At 48.7% G+C, this 20,873-nt stretch overlaps 1 protein-coding gene across 1 annotated transcript; it reads left to right on the forward strand.

Moving 5' to 3' along the window:
* Positions 1-116: 116 nt before the first annotated feature.
* On the forward strand, positions 117-18,449 carry LY6G6F (lymphocyte antigen 6 family member G6F). The gene is made up of 6 exons (XM_053379347.1): positions 117-1,248; positions 4,385-4,645; positions 7,038-7,361; positions 11,333-11,471; positions 14,282-14,319; positions 18,111-18,449. The coding sequence occupies exons 1-6, from the start codon at positions 1,140-1,142 to the stop codon at positions 18,161-18,163; spliced, it is 924 nt and encodes a 307-aa protein (XP_053235322.1). The 5' UTR covers positions 117-1,139; the 3' UTR covers positions 18,164-18,449.
* The last annotated feature ends 2,424 nt before the right edge of the window (positions 18,450-20,873 follow it).

The raw sequence follows: 20,873 nt of genomic DNA on the forward strand, positions 1-20,873 counted from the left end.
CAGGACTGAGAGAAGGGCCTCTCCCCTGAAGATCTCAAAGCATGGACAGATTTATATGAGGGAATGTGGTCTTTCAGATAGCTTGGCATAAGCTCTGTGATTTTAGCAGGACTTACCGTATTTTTCGCTCTATAAGACGCACCAGACCACAAGACGCACCTAGTTTTTGGAGGAGGAAAACAAGAAAAAAATATTCTGAATCTCAGAAGCCAGAACAGCAAGAGGGATCGCTGCGCAGTGAAAGCAGCAATCCCTCTTGCTGTTCTGGCTTCTGGGATAGCTGCGCAGCCTGCCTTCGCTCCATAAGACGCGCACACATTTCCCCTTACTTTTTAGGAGGGAAAAAGTGAGTCTTATAGAGCAAAAAATACGGTACTTCCGAAATAAATAGTTTTTGCAGCATAAGAAGTGTTTTCCTCCTTCCCCCTCCCCAGTCAATAAATTCCACTTCTTTCTAATCACAGTCACAACAACCTTTTGAGGTAGGTTAGGCTGCCTCAAGGTCACCAGTAATCTTTATGGTGAGTGAGGAACCTTGGGCTCCCATGTCCTAAAAGGTAAAGGGACCCCTGACCATTAGGTCCAGTCGTGGCCGACTCTGGGGTTGCGGCGCTCATCTCGCTTTATTGGCCGAGGGAGCCGGCGTACAGCTTCTGGGTCATGTGGCCAGCATGACTAAGACGCTTCTGGCGAACCAGAGCAGCGCACGGAAACGCCGTTTACCTTCCCGTTTACCTATTTATCTACTTGCACTTTGACGTGCTTTTGAACTGCTAGGTTGGCAGTCCCATGTCCTAGTCGAACACTTAGCTGTAGCACCATTCTGGCTTCCAAATAAGCAGGACTCCTTGCACAGGACATTTGATGGTCTTTCTATATATATATCCTCTCCCTCCTGCTACTTCCGCCTTCTCCACAACAAACAAAATAATGCCCTTATTGATAAGCCATCCTCCCAGTGCCCTCAGGGTATGTCGGATGTAGATATGACTTGAAGTCTGTATTCTTTGCCTTCCTTTGACGCCTCAGCAGTTTATGTTTGAAAGAAATAAAATAAATACAGCATATGAGTCAACAAAACACCACCGTAAGAACCCAGAAGGAGAGCCCTGCTAGAGGAGCTCATTCTGCTGCCTGCAATGTCCAGCCAGAAGCATCTCCCCTCCAAAATGGATGGCGCCCCTCGAAATTTCAAGGTGGCCCTTGCTGCTCTGGCTGCCATCTTCTTGCGGCTTGGCGGTGCTGAATGTAAGATTCCTCTCCCCACCCGCTTTCTGAATTGCATTTGTTTTGGTAATGGCGTTAATGAAAACCTAGAAGTGATGGGCTGGTTTGCATATGTTTGGGAGTGGAGGGGGTGGAGGCAGTGCCAGGCTGGGGAGAGGTCAGAAGCAGCTTAGTGGGTGTGGTGGGGGTACTGCCATAGCTTCCTGGCAGGTGGGTCGCTGTTGCTTACTGGGAGGGGAGAGGCGGTGGGTCGGTTGGCACGGTGCAAATACGTTAGCAGGAGCACTGGGTTGCATACCCGCCAACATTTCTCTGATGAAAATAGGGGCGTCCTATTCCCTCACCACTGGGTTAAACCACAGAGCCTAGGACTTGCCGATCAGAAGGTCGGCAGTTCGAATCCCCGCGACGGGGTGAGCTCCCGTTGCTTGGTCCCTGCTCCTGCCAACCTAGCAGTTCGAAAGCACGTCAAAGTGCAAGTAGATAAATAGGTACTCCGGCGGGAAGGTAAACGGTGTTTCCGTGTGCTGCTCTGGTTCGCTAGAAGCGGCTTAGTCATGCTGGCCACATGAACCGGAAGCTGTATGCCAGCTCCCTTGGCCAATAAAGTGAGATGAGCGCCACAACCCCAGAGTCAGCCACGACTGGACCTAATGCTCAGGCTTCCCTTTACCTTTATTCCATCATCATAATGATAATAAATGTATTATTTATACCCTGCCCATCTGGCTGGGTTGTCCCAGCCACTCTGAGCAGCTTCCAACATACAGTGGTACACAAATGGCTTGGCTCCTGAACAAATCGGCTCCCGAACACCGAAAACCTCGAAGTGAATGTTCCAGTTTGCGAACATTTTTTGGAAGACGAACGTCCGACTTGACTTCCATGGCTTCTGATTGAGTGCAAGAAGCTCCTGCAGCCAATCGGAAGCCACGCCTTGGTTTTCAAACCGTTTCGGGAATCAAACGGACTCCCAGAATGGATTAAGTTCAAGAACCAAGGTACCACTGTATATAAAAAGGCAATAAAACATTAAACATTTAAAAACTTCCCTATACAGGGCTGCCTTCAGATGTCTTCTAAAGGTTGTATAGTCATCTCCTTGGCTCGGTTTGTGTGTGTGTGTGTGTATGTTCATAACTCCACACCCTCCAATATTTTTCCGATGAAAATAGGGATGTCCTAAGGAAAAGCGGGACATTCAGGGATCAAATCAGAAACCAGGACAGCTCCTGTAAATCCTGGACAGTAGGAGATCTTGGAAGATCTGGGATTGGCTCTGCTGGTGTGTTGCACCATGCTGACCTCCCACCTGCAGGAAGCTAGCACAGCAGTAATTGCCCGCCTGGTGAGACACTTCTGGGAAAGGACTATTAAGACTACAGAAAGAAAAGACCAAGGGAGATGGACACACACACACACAGATTCTTCCAAAACCCGAATAACTGTTGGGTGGAAAAGGGCAAATACCTGCTCTCTGCTGCCCCTGGAAGGCAGGACTTGACCTAAGGTTGCAGGAGAGTGGGTTTAAGCTGAGCAGTAGGAGAAACTCTTTAAGGCTAGGAAAAATTAGGCAATGGGAGCAGTTTGTTAGACGTCTTCAAGGAGAGGCTGCTGTGGATGCTCTAGCTCTGAATTTGCCCACAGGAACCCTTCCAACTCAATGATAAAGGTAAAGCTAAAGGGACCCCTAAGGGACGCGGGTGGCACTGTGGGTAAAAGCCTCAGCGCCTAGGGCTTGCCTATCGAAAGGTCGGTGGTTCAAATCCCTGCGGCGGGGTGCGCTCCCGTTGTTCGGTCCCAGCGCCTGCCAACCTAGCAGTTCGAAACCACTCCCGGGTGCAAGTAGATAAATAGGGACCGCTTACTGGCGGGAAGGTAAACGGCGTTCCGTGTGCTGCGCTGGCTTGCCAGATGCAGCTTTGTCACGCTGGCCACGTGACCCGGAAGTGTCTGCAGACAGCGCTGGCCCCCGGCCTCTTGAGTGAGATGGGCGCACAACCCTAGAGTCTGTCAAGACTGGCCCGTACGGGCAGGGGTACCTTTACCTTTTAAAGGGACCCCTGACCATTAGGTCCAGTCGTGACCGACTTTGGGGTTGCGGCGCTCATCTCACTTTACTGGCCTAGGGAGCCGGCGTACAGCTTCCAGGTCATGTGGCCAGCATGACTAAGCCGCTTCTGGCAAGCCAGAGCAGCGCACGGAAATGCTGTTTACCTTCCCACCAGAGTGGTACCTATTTATCTACTTGCACTTTGAGGTGCTTTCAAACTGCTAGGTTGGCAGGAGCAAGGACTGAGCATCGGGAGCTCACCCCGTCACGGGGATTCAAACCGCCGACCTTCTGATCGGCAAGTCCTAGGCTCTGTGGTTTAGCCCACAGCGCCACCCGTGTCCCTAACTCAATGATACTGGTTGTATAATTTGAAGGAATTATTCATAGGATGGCTGAGGCTCATCCTGGGGACCACACTGGGCAAATGGCCTTCCATGTTTCTCCACATTATTTTCAGTTGGCCGGAGGATGTGGGAGGAACTTTTTGCCAAATGTTCTCAAAGTAGGCCGAATGGGAGGGAGTTTTTTCTCCAACGGTTCTTGGGAAGGCAAGGGGGGGGGGATTATTCTCTGAAAAATTCTCTCGGTTTGAATGATTTGGCTCTGTAATACTGAACAAAACACTGTTGCTACGGCATAGTTGTGGATGTTGGAGGTGACAAGCTCAATGAGGAGGGCTGTGATGAGTGGAGGCCAAGCCCATGACAACCTTAAAATCTGTTGGGTGGGAGTCATAGTGTCGGCTGAAATTCTCCACCCGTGGAAGGACATTGTCCAGCGGAGGGGCTGAGATTCCCCAACGGTTCAGGGGGAGCCTGACCCAAAAAATAAAAATTTAAGAGAATGTCTTGTTCCGCCCCACCCAAACCCAATGGTATGACTCCAAACAATGCAGCTTCTTCTGTTTCTAATGTTAGATATGGCACTGCCAGTTCAGGGGTTACCAATGGCGTGTCTTCCAGATGTGCTGGACTGCAGACTCCCAAAATCCTTTGTTGTTGGCCATGTTGGGTGATGTGAGCTGTGTTCCAAAACATCTGAGGTGTCTCTCTTGTGTCTCCTAACCTTCTGGGGCCTAACGAAGCCTTCTCTCCCCACAAGTGATATATGCAGAGAAAGGCTCTTCGCCGGAGCTGCCATGTCCTGGCGAACATGGGGAAGTATCCTGGTACCTTCAGCAAAGCGGACCCACCCTTCTCTTTTCCAAGCGGGGGAACGGCCCCGTGACTCGTCTCCCAGAGGCCTGGGATCGCCTCAGGGTGCTTCAAAATTACTCCCTTCAGTTTAGCAATGTGACGGACAGCGATCACGGCAGATACTGGTGCAGCTCAGTCAATTATTACGACCTGGTGGTCACCACAGGTGAGTGGACCAGTGTTAAATGAGACTGAAAACGCACTTAGGGTCCCTGTCATACCTGTCACTGTTTTCCTAATATATGGAGTGTTAAGTTGTGGGTGAACATATCAGACGACACAGCGATTCTTCAAACAGCTCTTGTTTATTCACAGGCCAGGACAGAACTGAACTGAAGGGTTCAGCCAGTCTGCTTATATAGAGCTCCACTAGAACGCAACAGTAACCATTTTCTGTAACTATCCAATCACTGAACGTCACTTTCAATCCCTTATTTGCATATGTGGACCTGAGTGAAAACTATCTACAGTATCCCCCTGCTGGCCCAGGGTGAGAACTTCAGTACATAACATGGAGCACTTATGACCTTTGTTTCTCTTATGGAAAAATAATAAAATCCATTTAAACTGACGAATCCCCAGCTCCTATCTTATTCTGAACCCTTTCCATAGGGCCATAAGACTGTAGTTCAATCTGTGGCATCTCCAGGCAGGACTGGGGAGAGTCATTCTCTGAAATCCAGCAGTGCCACTGCCATTCAGCAAGGTCGGTCCACGACATTTTTCTGCCTGAAGCAAATGACAAGATGGTGCCTCCCCTCCTCCTTAAATGTACAGAAGCCTACCAGGCTGGAAGTTAAATCTTACTTCGAAACTGGACGCAGGGCATTGTCCTCTGCCCAGGCGTGCCAACTTGAATAAAATAAAAAAATATAGGGGGCGGGGGAGTAAGGTAATCCCAACCCCACCTAATCAGCCATAAGATTCAGTATGTTGTTGTTTAGTCGTTTAGTCGTGTCCGACTCTTCGTGACCCCATGGACCAGAGCACGCCAGGCACTCCTGTCTTCCACTGCCTTCTGCAGTTTGGTCAAACTCATGCTGGTAGCTTTCGAGAACACTGTCCAACCATCTGGTCCTCTGTCGTCCCCTTCTCCTTGTACCCTCCATCTTTCCCAACATCAGGGTCTTTTCCAGGGAGTCTTCTCTTCTCATGAGGTGACCAAAGTATCGGAGCCTCAGCTTCACGATCTGTCCTTCCAGTGAGCACTCAGGGCTGATTTTCTTCAGAATGGAGAGGTTTGATCTTCTTGCAGTCCATGGGACTTTCAAGAGTCTCCTCCAGCACCATAATTCAAAAGCATCAATTCTTCGGCGATCAGCCTTCTTTATGGTCCAGCTCTCACTTCCATACATCACTACTGGGAAAACCATAGCTTTAACTATACAGACCTTTGTTGGCAAGGTGATGTCTCTGCTTTTTAAGATGCTGTCTAGGTTTGTCATTGCTTTTCTCCCAAAAAGCAGGTGTCTTTTAATTTCGTGGCTGCTGTCACCATCTGCAGTGATCATGGAGCCCAAGAAAGTAAAATCTCTCACTGCCTCAATTTCTTCCCCTTCTATTTGCCAGGAGGTGATGGGTCCAGTGGCCATGATCTTAGTTTTCAGTATACACACACCATTTGAATGGCAATGCTTCTTAACTTTGTGGCGGGGTTGGCGGCCCCCTCAAATATTTTATTGGGTGTGTGTGAAGAGACCTCAGCCCCTAGGAGTTGGCTCCTATACCTCTGCCACACCTGAGGGCAGCAGGATAGCTCTGTAGGGGGGTGGGGCAGAGTAGGCAAAGTGGTACAACAACGCTCTCCGCTGTGCACCTCTCAGCATCTGCCACCTGAGGCGGCTGCCTCGCTCTGTCTCATCATAGGGCCGGCCCTGGCAGTCAGTGTAGGTGATGCTGAACTAGATAGACCGATGGTTTGACTTGGGATAAGGCTGCTTCCTGTGTTCCCTATTCCCAGTAACCGCTGCCATTGGTGGGATAATGAGTTGGCTAGCTGGACCATAAAGAAGGCTGATCGCCGAAGAATGGATGCTTTTGAATTATGGTGCTGGAGGAGACTCTTGAGAGTCCCATGGACTGCAAGAAGATCAAACCTATCCATTCTGAAGAAAATCAGCCCTGAGTGCTCACTGGAAGGACAGATCCTGAAGCTGAGGCTCCAAGACTTTGGCCACCTCATGAGAAGACTCCCTGGAAAAGACCCTGATGTTGGGAAAGATGGAGGGCACAAGGAGAGGGGGACGACAGAGGACGAGATGGTTGGACAGTGTTCTCAAAGCTACTAGCATGAGTTTGACCAAACTGCAGGAGGCAGTGGAAGACAGGAGTGCCTGGCGTGCTCTGGTCCATGGGGTCACGAAGAGTCGGACACGACTAAACAACTAAACAACAACAACAACCAGGCCAGTCCTACCCTGGCAGACCCTCCTGTCTCTGAACCAGCGAGTCCTGGAGATCCCTGGCAATGAAGAGAAAGGCGCTAAGCCTTCCTGCCCCGGTCCCAAATGCTTCTTAAATTGAACATGGCACACCAGAGAGGCTTCTTTCCCACCCAGGCACTAAGCAGATGCTGGAGAGCAGACTGTCTGATCTCGTGTGCTACGTCCTGAGCTGCTCTGTCTCGAGCAAGGAATTAGGCAATAACGTGGTGAGCTGGTGGGAAGGCAAGAAGGCTCTCCAGCAAGGCGAGAAGGAGAGAGACTACAGCATCTTCAAAGGTCACAGGGCATCTCAGCTCCACATTTGCTTGAGGGAAGGGAAGGAGACCAAAGAGAGAAGACTGAAATGCAGCTTTGCTGAGAAGCAGGAGATCGCCTTCCATTTGACGGGGAGGGAACAGGATTCGTGCGGCTGCTGCGGTTGGCTGCCCTTTCCTCCAGGTAAGGGGCTTTCTAGGTATTTGGGCTACTTTGCAGGGAATCCGCTCTCTAGGGTGGGGGTAGCTAAAGTTCTGAGATATTGATGACTGTGTGCATATATTTGAAAGGGCTGTGGAATCGCTAACTGAGGGGAGGGAAACATAGAGCCTCGTTTGAAAACACACCTAAGTCTGTGTACAGATGACACAGAAAGTAGCTGCTGCTTTGGGCGATGTTATCGCACAAAGGTGCGTACAGTCTCAAACCGCTCTATATAAAAGCGCCCTGTGAAGAAATTACTCCTGTGTGTTTCAAAGGCTACATGCCTGCACGGCTGTAGATTGCAATATGTTATTGTTGCAATAACAGTGGGTGGCGCTGTGGTCTAAACCACTGAGCCTCTTGGGCTTGCCGATCAGAAGGTCGGTGGTTCGAATCTGTCCCAGCTCCTGCCAACCTAGCAGTTTGAAAGCAGTGCAAGTAGATAAATAGGTACCGCTGCGGCGGGAAGGTAAATGGTGTTTCTGTGTGCTCTGGCTTCTGTCACAGTGTCTCGTTGAACCAGAAGCGGTTTAGTCCTGCTGGCCACATGACCCAGAAAGCTGTGTGTGGACAAACACCAGCTCCCCAGGGCTGAAAGTGAGATGAGCACCGCAACCCCATAGTCGCCTTTGACTGGACTTAACTGTCCAGGCATCCTTTACCTTTACCTTTTACCTTTATTGGTGCAATAATACTCTGCTTGCACACCTTACATTTAAAGCAGATTTCCACACACCCCAGAGAATGTTGGGAACTGTAGTTTTTTAAGGGTGCTGAGAAATACAGCTTTGTGAGGGGTAAACTACTGTTCCCAGGATTCTTGAGGCGGGGATGTGACTCACAATATAGGTGATTCACAACTTAGGTGGGGGTTACGTTCCGGGCTTAGCATGTATAGCCAAAATTGTTTGTATTCAGTGGTGAGTGGGATTGCTAAGGTCTTTTCTCCTGGACACTCGCTTTCTGAACCCTTTGTAATTTTTATTTATATTTTTTTGCCAAGTGCATAAAGCTGAATGTGCACAAGTTAAATGTGCATAAGTTGCGAGTTAGCTGCATTTGGTGTGTATGTAGCCATCTTAGATTTATTCTGGACCATCCACACATAATTCTGCTTTATTAGTTCTGCAGTGTTCTGCTAGTAGCGTTACTTATGGTGCCATTGCCATCTAGAGGTGCGCTTTTGAATCACAGCACAACAAAATGGGACAAAACAAAAAACAACAACCCAAAACTCTGGAATGTTTGTAATATGCAAAGTTAACAGGATTTTATCAGGAAACTGCATGGAAAATGCAACCAACTGGAAACAAAACCATGTTTCTGTCCCAAAACCTTTGCAGGTGCAAGCTGTATTGAGAGCAGGATCGTACAGAACTACTCCAAAACTACCATGAGCACAAATCACCATTAATGCACAATAAAAAAGATGTCTGGAGGGGCCCTAGATGCAATGCTTGAATGGTGTCCCCCACTATTGCATCAGCTGGTCAACACGGTATTGTTTAATAGTACCAGTATTCTGGAAAGGGTCCCCTGGTTTAGTAACAGAACATCTGCTTTGCATGCAGAAGGTCCCGGGTTCAGTCACCAGATAGGAATAGGACTGTACCCTGCCTGAAACCTGCTGCTGCCAGTCAGTGTATACATTACTGAGCTAAGTGGACCAATGATCTAACTCTGTGTAAGGTAAGGTTACCAGATTCCCCCCCCCCCAATGAATCTGGGGACACTTTAAATAAATAAATAATTAAATACTACACGTTCAGGATGTTGATGTTGCAGTGACGGCATGGCAGAGGGGCTGCCGCCACCTTGACCTCAACCGCCACGTTTCCTCTTCCTCTGAGGCTTCTATCTCCTTTCTCCATGAGCCTGGGCAGCCCCATAGTTGTTGGTTCTTTGGTGGTGGTGGTGGGGAAGCGGTGCGCTGTGGGTCAGGCATGGAAGGCGGAGAAGGAGGGCCGAGAGTGGCGGTGGCGGTGAGGCTTGGGCAGCGAGATGCCGCCCTCCCCATCGGAGCAGCCCTAATCTCATTCCTACTTGCGTGCAAGCAGGAGGGGAACAGGGATCCCTCAGCTGGGAAGGGAAGCTTCCTGTTACTAACTGAGAGATCCCTGCCCCCTCCTGCTTGCACGCAAGCTCTGATAGGCAGCGTGAAGCCTCCCTTCACAGCTGAGAGATCCCTGCCCTGCTCCTGCTTGCACACAAGCAGGAGTCGGGAGGCTGCTCCAAAGGGCAGCATGAAGCCCCCCTTCACAGCTCAGTTGCTGGGGTCAGGGAAGGTGGAGGCAGCCCGGAAGCTGCCTCTTTGAGCCCCTGCACCACCATCCTATGGGGACTTCTGAGCAGCTCCTGAAGCCAGCCAGAGCCAACTGCTCCGGGCTGCTGAGACTGCCGCTGCTGCGTTTCCCAGGGACATGAGATGAAATCCGGGGACATTCTGGGGATGGAATTTGTCCCGGGACTTATTTACAAATCCCTGGGAAACGGGGACGTCTGGTAACCCTAGTGTAAGGCAGCTTTCTACACTGTTCCCTGCTCAATGTCATATACTGGCTGGGCAAAGAGGATTGATGGGAGGCATCAGCTGGGGAATCCCCAAGGGAACTCCCTGGGGAAGAAGGCTCAGAGCCAGAGTGTCAGGGAAAGGCCTGAAGCAGAGGATTGGGGAATGCATGCTCAGGCAGATCAGCTTCCCTCAGAAGAGGGGCTGGGGGGAGACTCACCTCCCTTGTTTCCAGCAGTCTCAGAAGCAGAGGGAGACCCAGACACAGAGCAGATTAGGCAGGAGTTGCCTAGCTACAAGATAATGACAAGAGAAATAAAAGGGAGGGCACAGATAGCAGAGACGTTATTAGAGACTGTGCAGGACCCTCCCTCCCCACGAACTAGGAGATCCGAACGTATGAGAGAACAAAGGGTGCAGAGAGGAGGACGAGGAACTTCCTGTTGGTGAACAGGATGTTGCGGAAGATGGAAGGGGGAAGAATTGGAGTAGCCAACTGCTCTCCTTGTGGAGGGAAGTGGATTTTTGCTTGTGGCCTGACGCCTGAATAAAAGGACTGTAAAATATAAACTGCTTGTTAATTCTTATCTGTGAAGTTACCAAAGGGGGAGGCAGACTCTCCACGCATGACAAAGAGGCTTGATGGTGGGACAACGATGAGCAGTCAGAAGGGAAGACTGGGAGGTGGAGGTGTGGGAAGCTGAAAAGGTAACAGGGTTTAGTGAGCAGGGAGAGTCTGTGGCAGAGAGCAGCCCAGAATCAGAGGCAGAAGCGGAGGCTGGTGAGGAAGGGGGCAGAGAGGCAGAGTGGTGAAGAAGCCAAGGAATCTCCCCCTCCTGCTGTGACAAGCTCGTCTTTCCCCTGGTCTCTCAGGACCAGAAGAGGAATGAAGTAGGAGGAACAACGAGAGAGAAGATGAAGGCGCCTCAGGTTGCTGGGGAAGGAACCAGGAGAGGAGCTGTAGAGAGCGGTGGGAAGGTGGGGACATTCACTCCCTACTGGGAAGAGTTGCTGTGATCCCAAGGCCTGCACTGTTCTGGTTTCTTTGAATAAAGAGTTAACTTCTCAGGCACTGGGCGTTTTATCGCTGACCTGATCCTGACACTCTAGTACAGTGGTACCTCAGGTTAAGTACTTAATTTGTTCTGGAGGTCCGTTCTTAACCTGAAACTATTCTTAACCTGAGGTACCACTTTAGCTAATGGGGCCTCCTGCTGCCGCCGCACGATTTCTGTTCTCATCCTGAGGTAAAGTTCTTAACCCGAAGTACTATTTCTGGGTTAGTGGAGTCTGTAACCTGAAGTGTCTGTAACCTGAAGCATCTGTAACCCGAGGTATCACTGTACCAACATTTTGGGAATCAAAAGGTTGGAAACCTTCTCTGGTGCACTGTGGGGGAGAAGCTGGAGCCAGGATTTCACGGTCTTGTTCTCTCCTGTAGGAAAAGTAAAAGGTTCCTTAACGCCTCCATGTCCAGAAAGTGAAGGAAATGGGGGCACCTGGATCCCGCTGGCAGTTTGTGTCACGCTGCAGTCTGTAATCATATTCGTCCTGGGATTGCTGCTATGGAGAAGCTGTCGGTAAGTGGAGAATTGTCCTGACCAGGCTGGTGAGCATCGAAAGGAAGACCTTGGATCGAGGTCATAGGGAGTTGTTGTTGGTCAGAAAAGATGGTACAGAGCTAGGAAACCAAGCGGGGCTGGTTTCAAAGAGGCCTCGTTGCATTCAATACAAATGAAACTTTCCCCGAGCTGCATTAAGTCCTGTAGAACCAGTTCTGCTCATTCCCAACACGGTCGGTTTGAGCCAGGAAAAGTCAGCTGCGGAGAGTAGCTACTGGCCAGCACCTGGGACGTCACCACCTCTGCAAAGCGTTGGTGGCATTTGTGTGTTTTGAGTGCACAGGTGAAGAGTGGGTGTGTAAACAGGTAAGTGTCCTCGTGTTGGTTTTTGTTGTTGTTGTTGTTGTTGTTGTTTAGTCGTTTAGTCGTGTCCGACTCTTCGTGACCCCATGGACCAGAGCACGCCAGGCACCTCTGTCCTCCACTAACTCCCGCAGTTTGGTCAGACTCATGCTGGTAACCTCGAAAACACTATCCAACCATCTCATCCTCTGCCGTCCCCTTCTCCTTGTGCCCTCCATCTTTCCCAACATCAGGGTCTTTTCCAGGGAGTCTTCTCTTCTCATGAGGTGGCCAAAGTATTGGAGACTCAGCTTCAGGATCTGTCCTTCCAGTGAGCACTCAGGGCTAATTTCCTTCAGAATGGAGAGGTTTGATCTTCTTGCAGTCCATGGGACTCTCAAGAGCCTCCTCCAGCACCAAAATTCAAAAGCATAAATTCTTCGGCGATCAGCCTTCTTTATGGTCCAGCTCTCACTTCCATATATCACTACTGGGAAAACCATGGCTTTAACTATACGGACCTTTGTTGGCAAGGTGACGTCTCTACTTCTCAAGATGCTGTCTAGGCCTGTCATTGCCCTTCTCCCAAGAAGCAGGCGTCTTTTAATTTCGTGGCTGCTGTCACCATCTGCAGTGATCATGGAGCCCAAGAAAGTAAAAATTTATTAACGGTAATTCCCTCCCCCCAAAGGCAGATAGCTGGTCTGAAGGACCCAGCGAGGAGCAAGATTGCGAGCTGACTCAGGGAACTTGCATGAAATGTAAGAAAGAAAAGGATTAAAAAAATATATGAAACTGTCACACCAAATCTCTGTGGCTACCATGTTTGGAAAAAGCATATATGGGTCTGATCACAGCATCTCAAAAAGGGAATTGCAGAGTTGGGAAAGGTGCCGAAAAAGCCGGACAAAGTGATCCAGGGGCTGGAGCAGGAAGGAGGAAAAGGCACAAATGTTGCTCCTATTCAGTGGTAGGCAGGGCTGGAGGCAAAAATGGGCATATCAAGAAATGTACATTTTACTACAGTAGGCTAGTTGATGTACTCACCCCTGCACCCGACTCTGGCCTCCATTGAAAGAGGGAAGAGGCCTCACCCGAGTTCGAGGGAACATCCCAGCCACTTGGGGTTCGAATCAGGACTGGTGAGGGGGTGGCAGCCTAGGGAGGGTGCTGAGGGCCACACAGAAAGGCCTGCAATCGGCTTCTGGGCCACAGCTTTCCAGTCCCTATTGGACACCAGACACAGGCCACTTCAACCCACACCCTGCATTTAACACACTTTTATTTATTTTTGTTTTTTAAAAAATCAATTTTCAGTTACAAAAAATCCAATATGTGCCATATTATATTAATACCAAACAGCAATACCAATTCAAAGACAAATCAATCATATAGCCAATTATAAATTTTGTGTGGCTTCCAACGTGTTGTACGTCAAGGTCAGATTCCCTTTAAATCTGCCTCCAGACCAGGGGTCTGCAACCTTTAAGACAAAAATAGCCACTTGGACCCGTTTCCGAAGGAAAAAAACTGGGAGCCGCAAAACTAACGCACGCACCGCCCCCATGCGACGTCACAGCCAGTACAGCACCCGCCACAGTGGGGAGTGCCGGGGCGCACAATGCGCCTCCTCCCCTCGCTAGTATCCGCCCCGGAGCCGCAGCAAAGGTATAAAAGAGCCACATGCGGCTCCAGAGCCTCGGGTTGCAGACCCCTGCTCCAGACTATCGCTCAAACCAAATACAATCCATTATTGATAAAAACCCTTATACCACAGCTACAATAATTCACTTCAGTTTGCATTAACACATATAGTAGTTTGTAAGTTCGCAAATGAAGTTTTCCTTTCTTCATCCTGTGTGAGGTTTTAATTTCCATTGTTCCTTTAATTCTTCATCAAATATTATGTCCATATTAATTACAATGGTACCTCAGGTTAAGTACTTAATTCGTTCCAGAGGTCTGTTCTTAACCTGAAACTGTTCTTAACCTGAAGCACCACTTTAGCTAATGGGGCCTCCTGCTGTCACCGTGCCGCCGGAGCACGATTTCTGTTCTCACCCTGAAGCAAAGTTCTTAACCCGAGGTACTATTTCTGCGTTAGTGAAGTCTGTAACCTGAAGCGTCTGTAACCCGAGGTACCACCGTAAATGTGTTTTTAATGCATAGCTGTCAACTTTTCCCTTTTCTTGCAAGGAATCCTATTCGGAATAAGGGAATTTCCCTTTTTAAAAAAGAGAAACGTTGACAGCTATTTTTTAATGTATGGCGAGCATGAGACCTATGTGACTGTTAGGATTTTTATCTATCCGAGCTGCTCCAGCTAGTGGTACTGTTGTACTATGTTTTGTGTAGATCATGTGAGTGTCTGAGTGAACATGAGACAGGAAGTCTGAGTACTGTTGGAAGTTGCCCTGCTGGCCAGTGGGTGACACCGGACGGCAACCTGCATTTCTGTTTTCAATCTTTCCCATCTCTCCTTGCAGCCAGAAGCATCCAGCCCACCTTGAGCGGCTCAGGAAAGGTACGTGCTTGGAGGTTCCCTGGCTTATGTGCTTGCATTCAGGGATGTTTCAACATCTGAAGGCAGGGAAGTTTTTAACGTTTGACGTTTATTGTGCTTTTTAAAAAAATTCTTTATTGAAAAGCAAAAAGTGCAAAATTACAAGTGCGCAGAGTAAGACACAAACAAGAAGCAGCAGCAAGAAATAGCACCCATTTGGAAAACAAAACAAAACAGAAAAAAAGATATTGTGTGGACATTATAATATGTTATTTTAGTGATAGTTTTTGTAATATTTTGTTGGGCAGCCTGGCAGAGTGGCTGGGACAACCTGATCAGATGGTTGGCATATACCATACTTTTCCATGTACAGTGGTACCTCTGGATGCGAATGGGATCCGTTCCGGAGCCCCGTTCGCATCCTGAAGCGAACGCAACCCACGTCTGTGCGTCTGCGCATGCATGGGTTGCGATTCGCCGCTTCCGCTCATGTGCGTGATGTCATTTTGACCGTCTGCGCATGCGCGAGTGGCGAAACCTGGAAGTAACATGGAGCGCAACCTGAAAATATTCATCCCGAAGCTACTACAACCCGAGGTATAACTGTATAAGGCAAGGTTTTTTTAAATTAAAAAATAATGTTAAGAATTGGGGATTGTCTTATACCCAGATAGTGTGATTTGTTGCTGCCGCAAACCGGAGATTGTCAGCGGCTACTGGGCGTGTTATTGGTGGTTGTGGCAAGGGCTGTTGTTGATTGGCTGTCACCGCGGCAATTGGGTGGGCGATTGGCAGCTTCTGCCAGCGAGGGGGCAGACGATAGGTGGCTTTTGCGACGCGTGCTAGTGCCAGCATATGTCAGTCAGGTGAGCGATTTTTGGCAACCCCCCCTAAAAAAAGCTCCAGAATGTCTGGGCCACCCCCTCTTAATTTGGAGTCCCCCAAAATAGGGGGCGTCTTATACATGGGGGTGTGTTATACATGGAAAAATACGGTAAACATTATTATTATTATTATTATTATTATTAGGGGTGGGAAGTGCAAAGGAAAGTGGGGTTGGTAATTGAGCTGGAGCAAGGAATTCTGGGTTGGCTAGGGGAGAGTTCTAGTGAGTTGGAGCAGGGAGGGTTGTGGGTTGACCCTCGCAGTACGAGGCCTGCATATCTTTGGCCTAATTGCGTCTTGGCACGGACATCAAAAGCCCTCTAGCCTCGGCCGGGACGCTTCACATACCTCTGTCTCTGCTGGGTCGGATTGCAGCCATGAGCAGCCTTACGCTCGTGTAAGCACCGTGGATCTGGGCCCATAACCCTGTTGTTGGGATGCTGCCAGGAGACAGGGGCAATTGACAGGCTCCCAGCTGGCTCCAGCCACCAGCCAGCAGCCGGGCAACACCCCGGTTCTCGGAATAGCATCAAAACTGCGACTCAAGCCTCAGAAACCTTGAGGGACTGAGCACGCAATCCAGCAGAGATAAGAACTCTTTGCAGCAGAAGTAGCGGGCAGAGACATGTGTAAACATATTTACAGCATTTATTCAGCAGCAGGACAAAGGAAAAACATGTCTTCTTCCCTCCGTGTCCAAGCAAAACAGCAGCATTGCAAAAGCAATATACAACGGAAGTTCCCAGCAGACTGTGCTGGAAGTAAACATGTGACATACAACAACTCCACATACAGTGGTACCTTGGGTTACATATGCTTCAGGTTACATACGCTTCAGGTTACAGACTCCGCTAACCCAGAAATAGTGCTTCAGGTTAAGAACTTTGCTTCAGGATGAGAACAGAAATTGTGCTCCGGCGACGCGGCAGCAGTAGGAGGCCCCATTAGCTAAAGTGGTGCTTCAGGTTAAGAACAGTGTCAGGTTGAGTATGGACCTCCGGAACGAATTAAGTACTTAACCCGAGGTACCACTGTATCTGTTCCTCTTAAGGTGGAGCGGAAGATCAATATCCTAACAGTCCAACGGTAGGATGGGAGACAGAGGAATTTTAGCCTCTGGGTTGTGTAGGGAGCTCTTTCGATGAACATGCTTATTGTTTCGCTCATTTTGAAATGTGGTACGCCAGCCCTGGGGTACTGCCAAATCCCAGTGTTCGTTGAGTCGAAGATCCTGGCTTCATTCCTTTGCGTCTGCAGGTAGGACTGGCAGAGACCCCCTGCCTGAAACCCCGTAGAGGAACTGCCGGTCAGAGTAGACAGTCCTGCTCTAGATGGACCAAATTGTCTGACTTGGTATAAGGCAGTTTTCCATGCTCCACTGCTACATGCGGGAGTCTTCCTGCTTCTTCTGAGTGGGGGGAAAAGAAGTGCCATAATTTTGTGATCCAATAGGTGGGAGTGTTTGGCAAGTCAGACCAACTATGCACAAATAACTGATGAGGTGGTGAAATTGTCCCTGCACTGTGCTGTGTGTCAGATTGCAGATAGGGGCATGCATAAATAAATAAATCACAGCACATACAGAACTAAAAATAGTGAGGGGTTATCCTAGAAACGGTTTTCCTCAAGTTTGTTTATTTTTTAAGTGAGAGAGCGTCCAGCTACGCAACCCCCCCCCCTCCTGAAGTGGCCGAGCCCTGTTCAGGAACTGCATCTGCTTTCTGTGTGAACTAGACTCAAGCATAGGTAAAGGTAAAGGGACCCCTGACCGTTCGGTCCAGTCACAGACGACTCTGGGGTTGCAGCGCTCATCTCGCTTTACTGGCCGAGGGAGCCAGCGTACAGCTTCCGGGTCATGTGGCCAGCAGGACTAAGCCACTTCTGGTGAAACCAGAGCAGCGCACGGAAACGCCGTTTACCTTCCCGCTGGAGCGGTACCTATTTATCTACTTGCACTGGCGTGCTTTCGAACTGCTAGGTTGGCAGGAGCTGGGACTGAACAACGGGAGCTCAACCCGTCGCAGGGATTCGAACCGTTGACGTTCTGATCGGCAAGCCCTAGGCTCTGTGGTTTAACCCACTGCGCCACCCATGTCCCTAGACTCAAGCATACTTCATACTTTTCAAGCACATAGCTTCTTCCCACAAAGAATTATGGGAACTGTAGTTTATCAAGGGTACTGAGATTTGTAGCTTGGAGGTGGGAACTATACAGTTCCCAGAATTCTTTGGGGAAAGTCATGCAGTCTGAATACGTGGTGTGGATCTGCAAGCCTGGGGTAGGATAATAGTTTATCATTTCTGTGTCTGCCTGTGAGCCACACTACATGTTTCGTTAGAGGGTTTCTGAGAGCAGAAATATTTTAGTTCCCGTGTCTCTGTGAGTTCTGCAATTCCATCGCACAGCGGGTGTGAAATTTGTGATCAGAATTCAGCACTCCGAGAAACATCAGAGAAATGTTTTCTTTTTCTTTTCAAAACAGAAGTAGATAATAGTTGATTATCCCTCCCCCAAATTCTGAGCAGAATACAGTGGTACCTCAGGTTAAGAACTTAATTCGTTCTGGAGGTCCGTTCTTAACCTGAAACTGTTCTTAAACTGAGGTACCACTTTAGCTAATGGGGCCTCCCGCCGCCCCCGTGCGATTTCTGTTCTCATTCTGAAGCAAAGTTCTTAACCCAAGATACTATTTCTGGGTTAGCGGAGTCTGTAACCTGGAGCGTATGTAACCTGAAGCGTCTGTAACCCGAGGTACCATTGTAATGCATTTTGCAAACTAAGCAAACACAACCAATTGCATAATTGATTCTGGCTGTGGCAAACACCCCTTGTTTTGATATAATTATTTTGTGTGGGGTTTTGATTGTGAAGCCCAGCGCGTACACAGGTGAAAAACAGAATGACTCATCCCTCTGTCATTTCACAGATGTTTCCAAGTTGGACGGCACATCACAAGTCTATGTGAATGTCAGGACCTGATGAGAGATGCCTGCTGTGGCGAAGGAAAGTCTTTGGTTCCCAATGAGTCAGCCAACCCTGGACCACACCCAGTGGAGCTTGTATGCTGTTATGACCCTCTGGCATTAACTTTTTCCAGGCATCTGATTTTATCTGTCCTTCCAGGGAAGACTTTCCACCTTGCCAGACCTTCCCTAGATTTCTGCATAATGCTCGTAGGTAGAAGGATCAGGCACAGAAAGCCATTCTCCCTGCAAGCAATCTTATTATCTGTGTCCGTTTTTCATTTGAAGCAGTTTCCTGCCTGGTCTCGTGTTGAATATTTGGGGAGGCCATCCTTTCAGCATCAGGATTTCGGGAGCGGTTGTACTGTTAACAGTTGGGGCTTAGCCACACTTATCTTTTGCCTTGCTCCTTCCAGACACAGGTGTGCACTTTGAAGATCTGTATCCAAGCTCCCCTTTTTTCTTTTTGCTCAACGAAACCCTGCTATTTACTGTCGAATCAGAGCAAACTGCGGAAAACCAGAAATTGCCATTGTTGTGCTTCAGCTTTAAAAAGCGAGTTTTCATTGGAAAAGCTCCGGGGTGGGGTGGGGGTGGAGCTCAGACACAGAGCTTTAAAAATGCCTGAGAAAAAACAGGGTGGGGGGAGGAAAGTGTGGAAAGGCACCCTGCTTATGCGTGGTGTAGTGGTTAAGAGCGGTGGACTCGTAATCTGGTGAACCGGGTTCACTTCCCCACTCCTCCACATGCAGCTGCTGGGTGACCTTGGGCTAGTCACACTTCTCTGAAGTCTCTCAGCCCCACTCACGTCACAGAGTGTTTGTTGTGGGGGAGGAAGGGAAAGGAGATTGTGAGCCGCTTTGAGACTCCTTAAGGAGAGTGAAAGGTGGAATATCAAGTCCAAACTCCTCCTCCTCCTCCTCCTCCTCCTCCTCCTCTTCTTCTTCCAGCAATGTTCCACTGCCACTAAAAATTTCACCAGCAGAACAGGTGCACCTGCTAAGTGGCTTTAACTTACCTTGGATATAATCCTATATATCAGCATGTGAAGTTTTTTTTTAATATATATTCTTTATTGAAAAATAAAAAGTATGAAATTACAAGTGCACAGAATAAGAGACAAAAACAAAGAAACAAGAAATAGTACCCATGTTGAAAACGAAACAGAACAAGCAAACAAAGAGATATTGTGTGCATTACAAAAAAGGGGAGAAATTTGTTATTGTAGTTAACCAGACCTTAATCTAATACGGTATTTATAAAAATGAATTCCAAAAAATGTTAAATTTGTCCATGGCAAGTTTATGTTTCTACACAAAGTTTATACATGTCTTCGATTATTAAAAGGAACTGCATTTTTATTTTTCTGGTTCATCAATGTGTGGAGCTTTTCAGAGCACGATCATGAGCATCGCCGCTTGACAATAAGCACCAGCCAAGCTGCTGTTAAAAGCACAGAAGCTGGGGTCGTGGAAGAAGTTGGCAGCTTTCATGACCCCTGTGTGCAAGGGGAATTCCTGCCCGCCCCCCAGGTGCAGCGTATCCTGGGAAAGTGTGGCAGGGACTTGGGACCTGCAGGGCGGAAAAGCAGAGAGGTCAGTCGCAGGCAAAGGCAGAGCCCAAGACAGGCAAGAGACAACAGGTTCTCCACTGAGCCCTGTCATCCCTGCTGAGTTCTGCAAAGGCAACCCTGAGACTAAGGAGGAGAAGGAGGAATCATTGTCATTGTCAGGCCGTCTTTAGTATATGTGGTGCCAGGGTGCAAAGATCCACCCAACGGCCCCCCAATTTTTTTGGGGGGGGGCAGGTCAAAGGTGTTGAGCTTTTATGGAGGGGAACAGCCAAAACCACTAACATGAAAAAATAGAAAGCGGCAGTGATAACGCCCGTCATCCGTTTTTGTGATCATGCGAAAATGAAAGACACCACTAGGGGGCTCCACCGGATACATTGATTCTGCAGCTCTTCCACAAAAGACAACGGAAATGATGATGGTGATGATGATGATGATGATGATAATAATAATAATAATAATAATAATAATAATAATAATAATAATAATAATAATTTCCTATTTATACCCTGCCCATCTGGCTGGGTTTCCCCAGCCACTCTGGGCGGCTTCCAACACAATATTAAAATACAATAGTCTATTAAACATTAAAAGCTTCCCTAAACAGGGCTGTCTTCAGATGTCTTCTAAAAGTCTGGTAGTTGTTTATTTCCTTGACATCTGATGGGAGGGTGTTCCACAGGGCGGGTGCCACTACCGAGAAGGCCCTCTGTCTGGTTCCCTGTAACTTGGCTTTTCGCAGCGAGGGAACTACCAGAAGGCCCTCGGCGCTGGACCTCAGTGTCCGGGCAGAACGATGGGGGTGGAGACGCTCCTTCAGATATACTGGACCAGTTGTATCAGTTGAACTATATATCTGTATCAGTTGAACTATAATAATGCGACAGGGGGTGGGGTGGCGGGCAGGCCAGTCTGAACGATTTCTCCGCCTGCCCTCAACTCTGCAAAAAGAGATTGCTAGAGTAGGTCGGTGTGGTTGGAGAAGCTTAGCCTGGCACATTCCTTTTTTTTGCCGGGGGATTGGCACGGGTGGTCCCAAATGCCTTTGCATAAGTAAAGAAACGGACAGAGGTTCCTTGTGCAAGGTGGCCATTCTTGCTTCCCCCTCCCTTCCCCCTGCCAGGGTGGGGATGATGCCATCCAGCTGTCTCTG

Source organism: Podarcis raffonei, chromosome 2 (genome assembly GCF_027172205.1).
Source record: "Podarcis raffonei isolate rPodRaf1 chromosome 2, rPodRaf1.pri, whole genome shotgun sequence".
Classification (NCBI taxonomy): domain Eukaryota; kingdom Metazoa; phylum Chordata; class Lepidosauria; order Squamata; family Lacertidae; genus Podarcis; species Podarcis raffonei.

Bases quoted from the DNA above. Each gene is read 5' to 3' on its own strand.
- LY6G6F (XM_053379347.1), top strand. From the start codon at position 1,140: ATGTCCAGCCAGAAGCATCTCCCCTCCAAAATGGATGGCGCCCCTCGA. The intron at 4,646-7,037 runs GTGAGTGGACCA...TTTCCCACCCAG, and splicing joins CGACCTGGTGGTCACCACAG to GCACTAAGCAGATGCTGGAG. The intron at 7,362-11,332 runs GTAAGGGGCTTT...TCTCTCCTGTAG, and splicing joins TTGGCTGCCCTTTCCTCCAG to GAAAAGTAAAAGGTTCCTTA.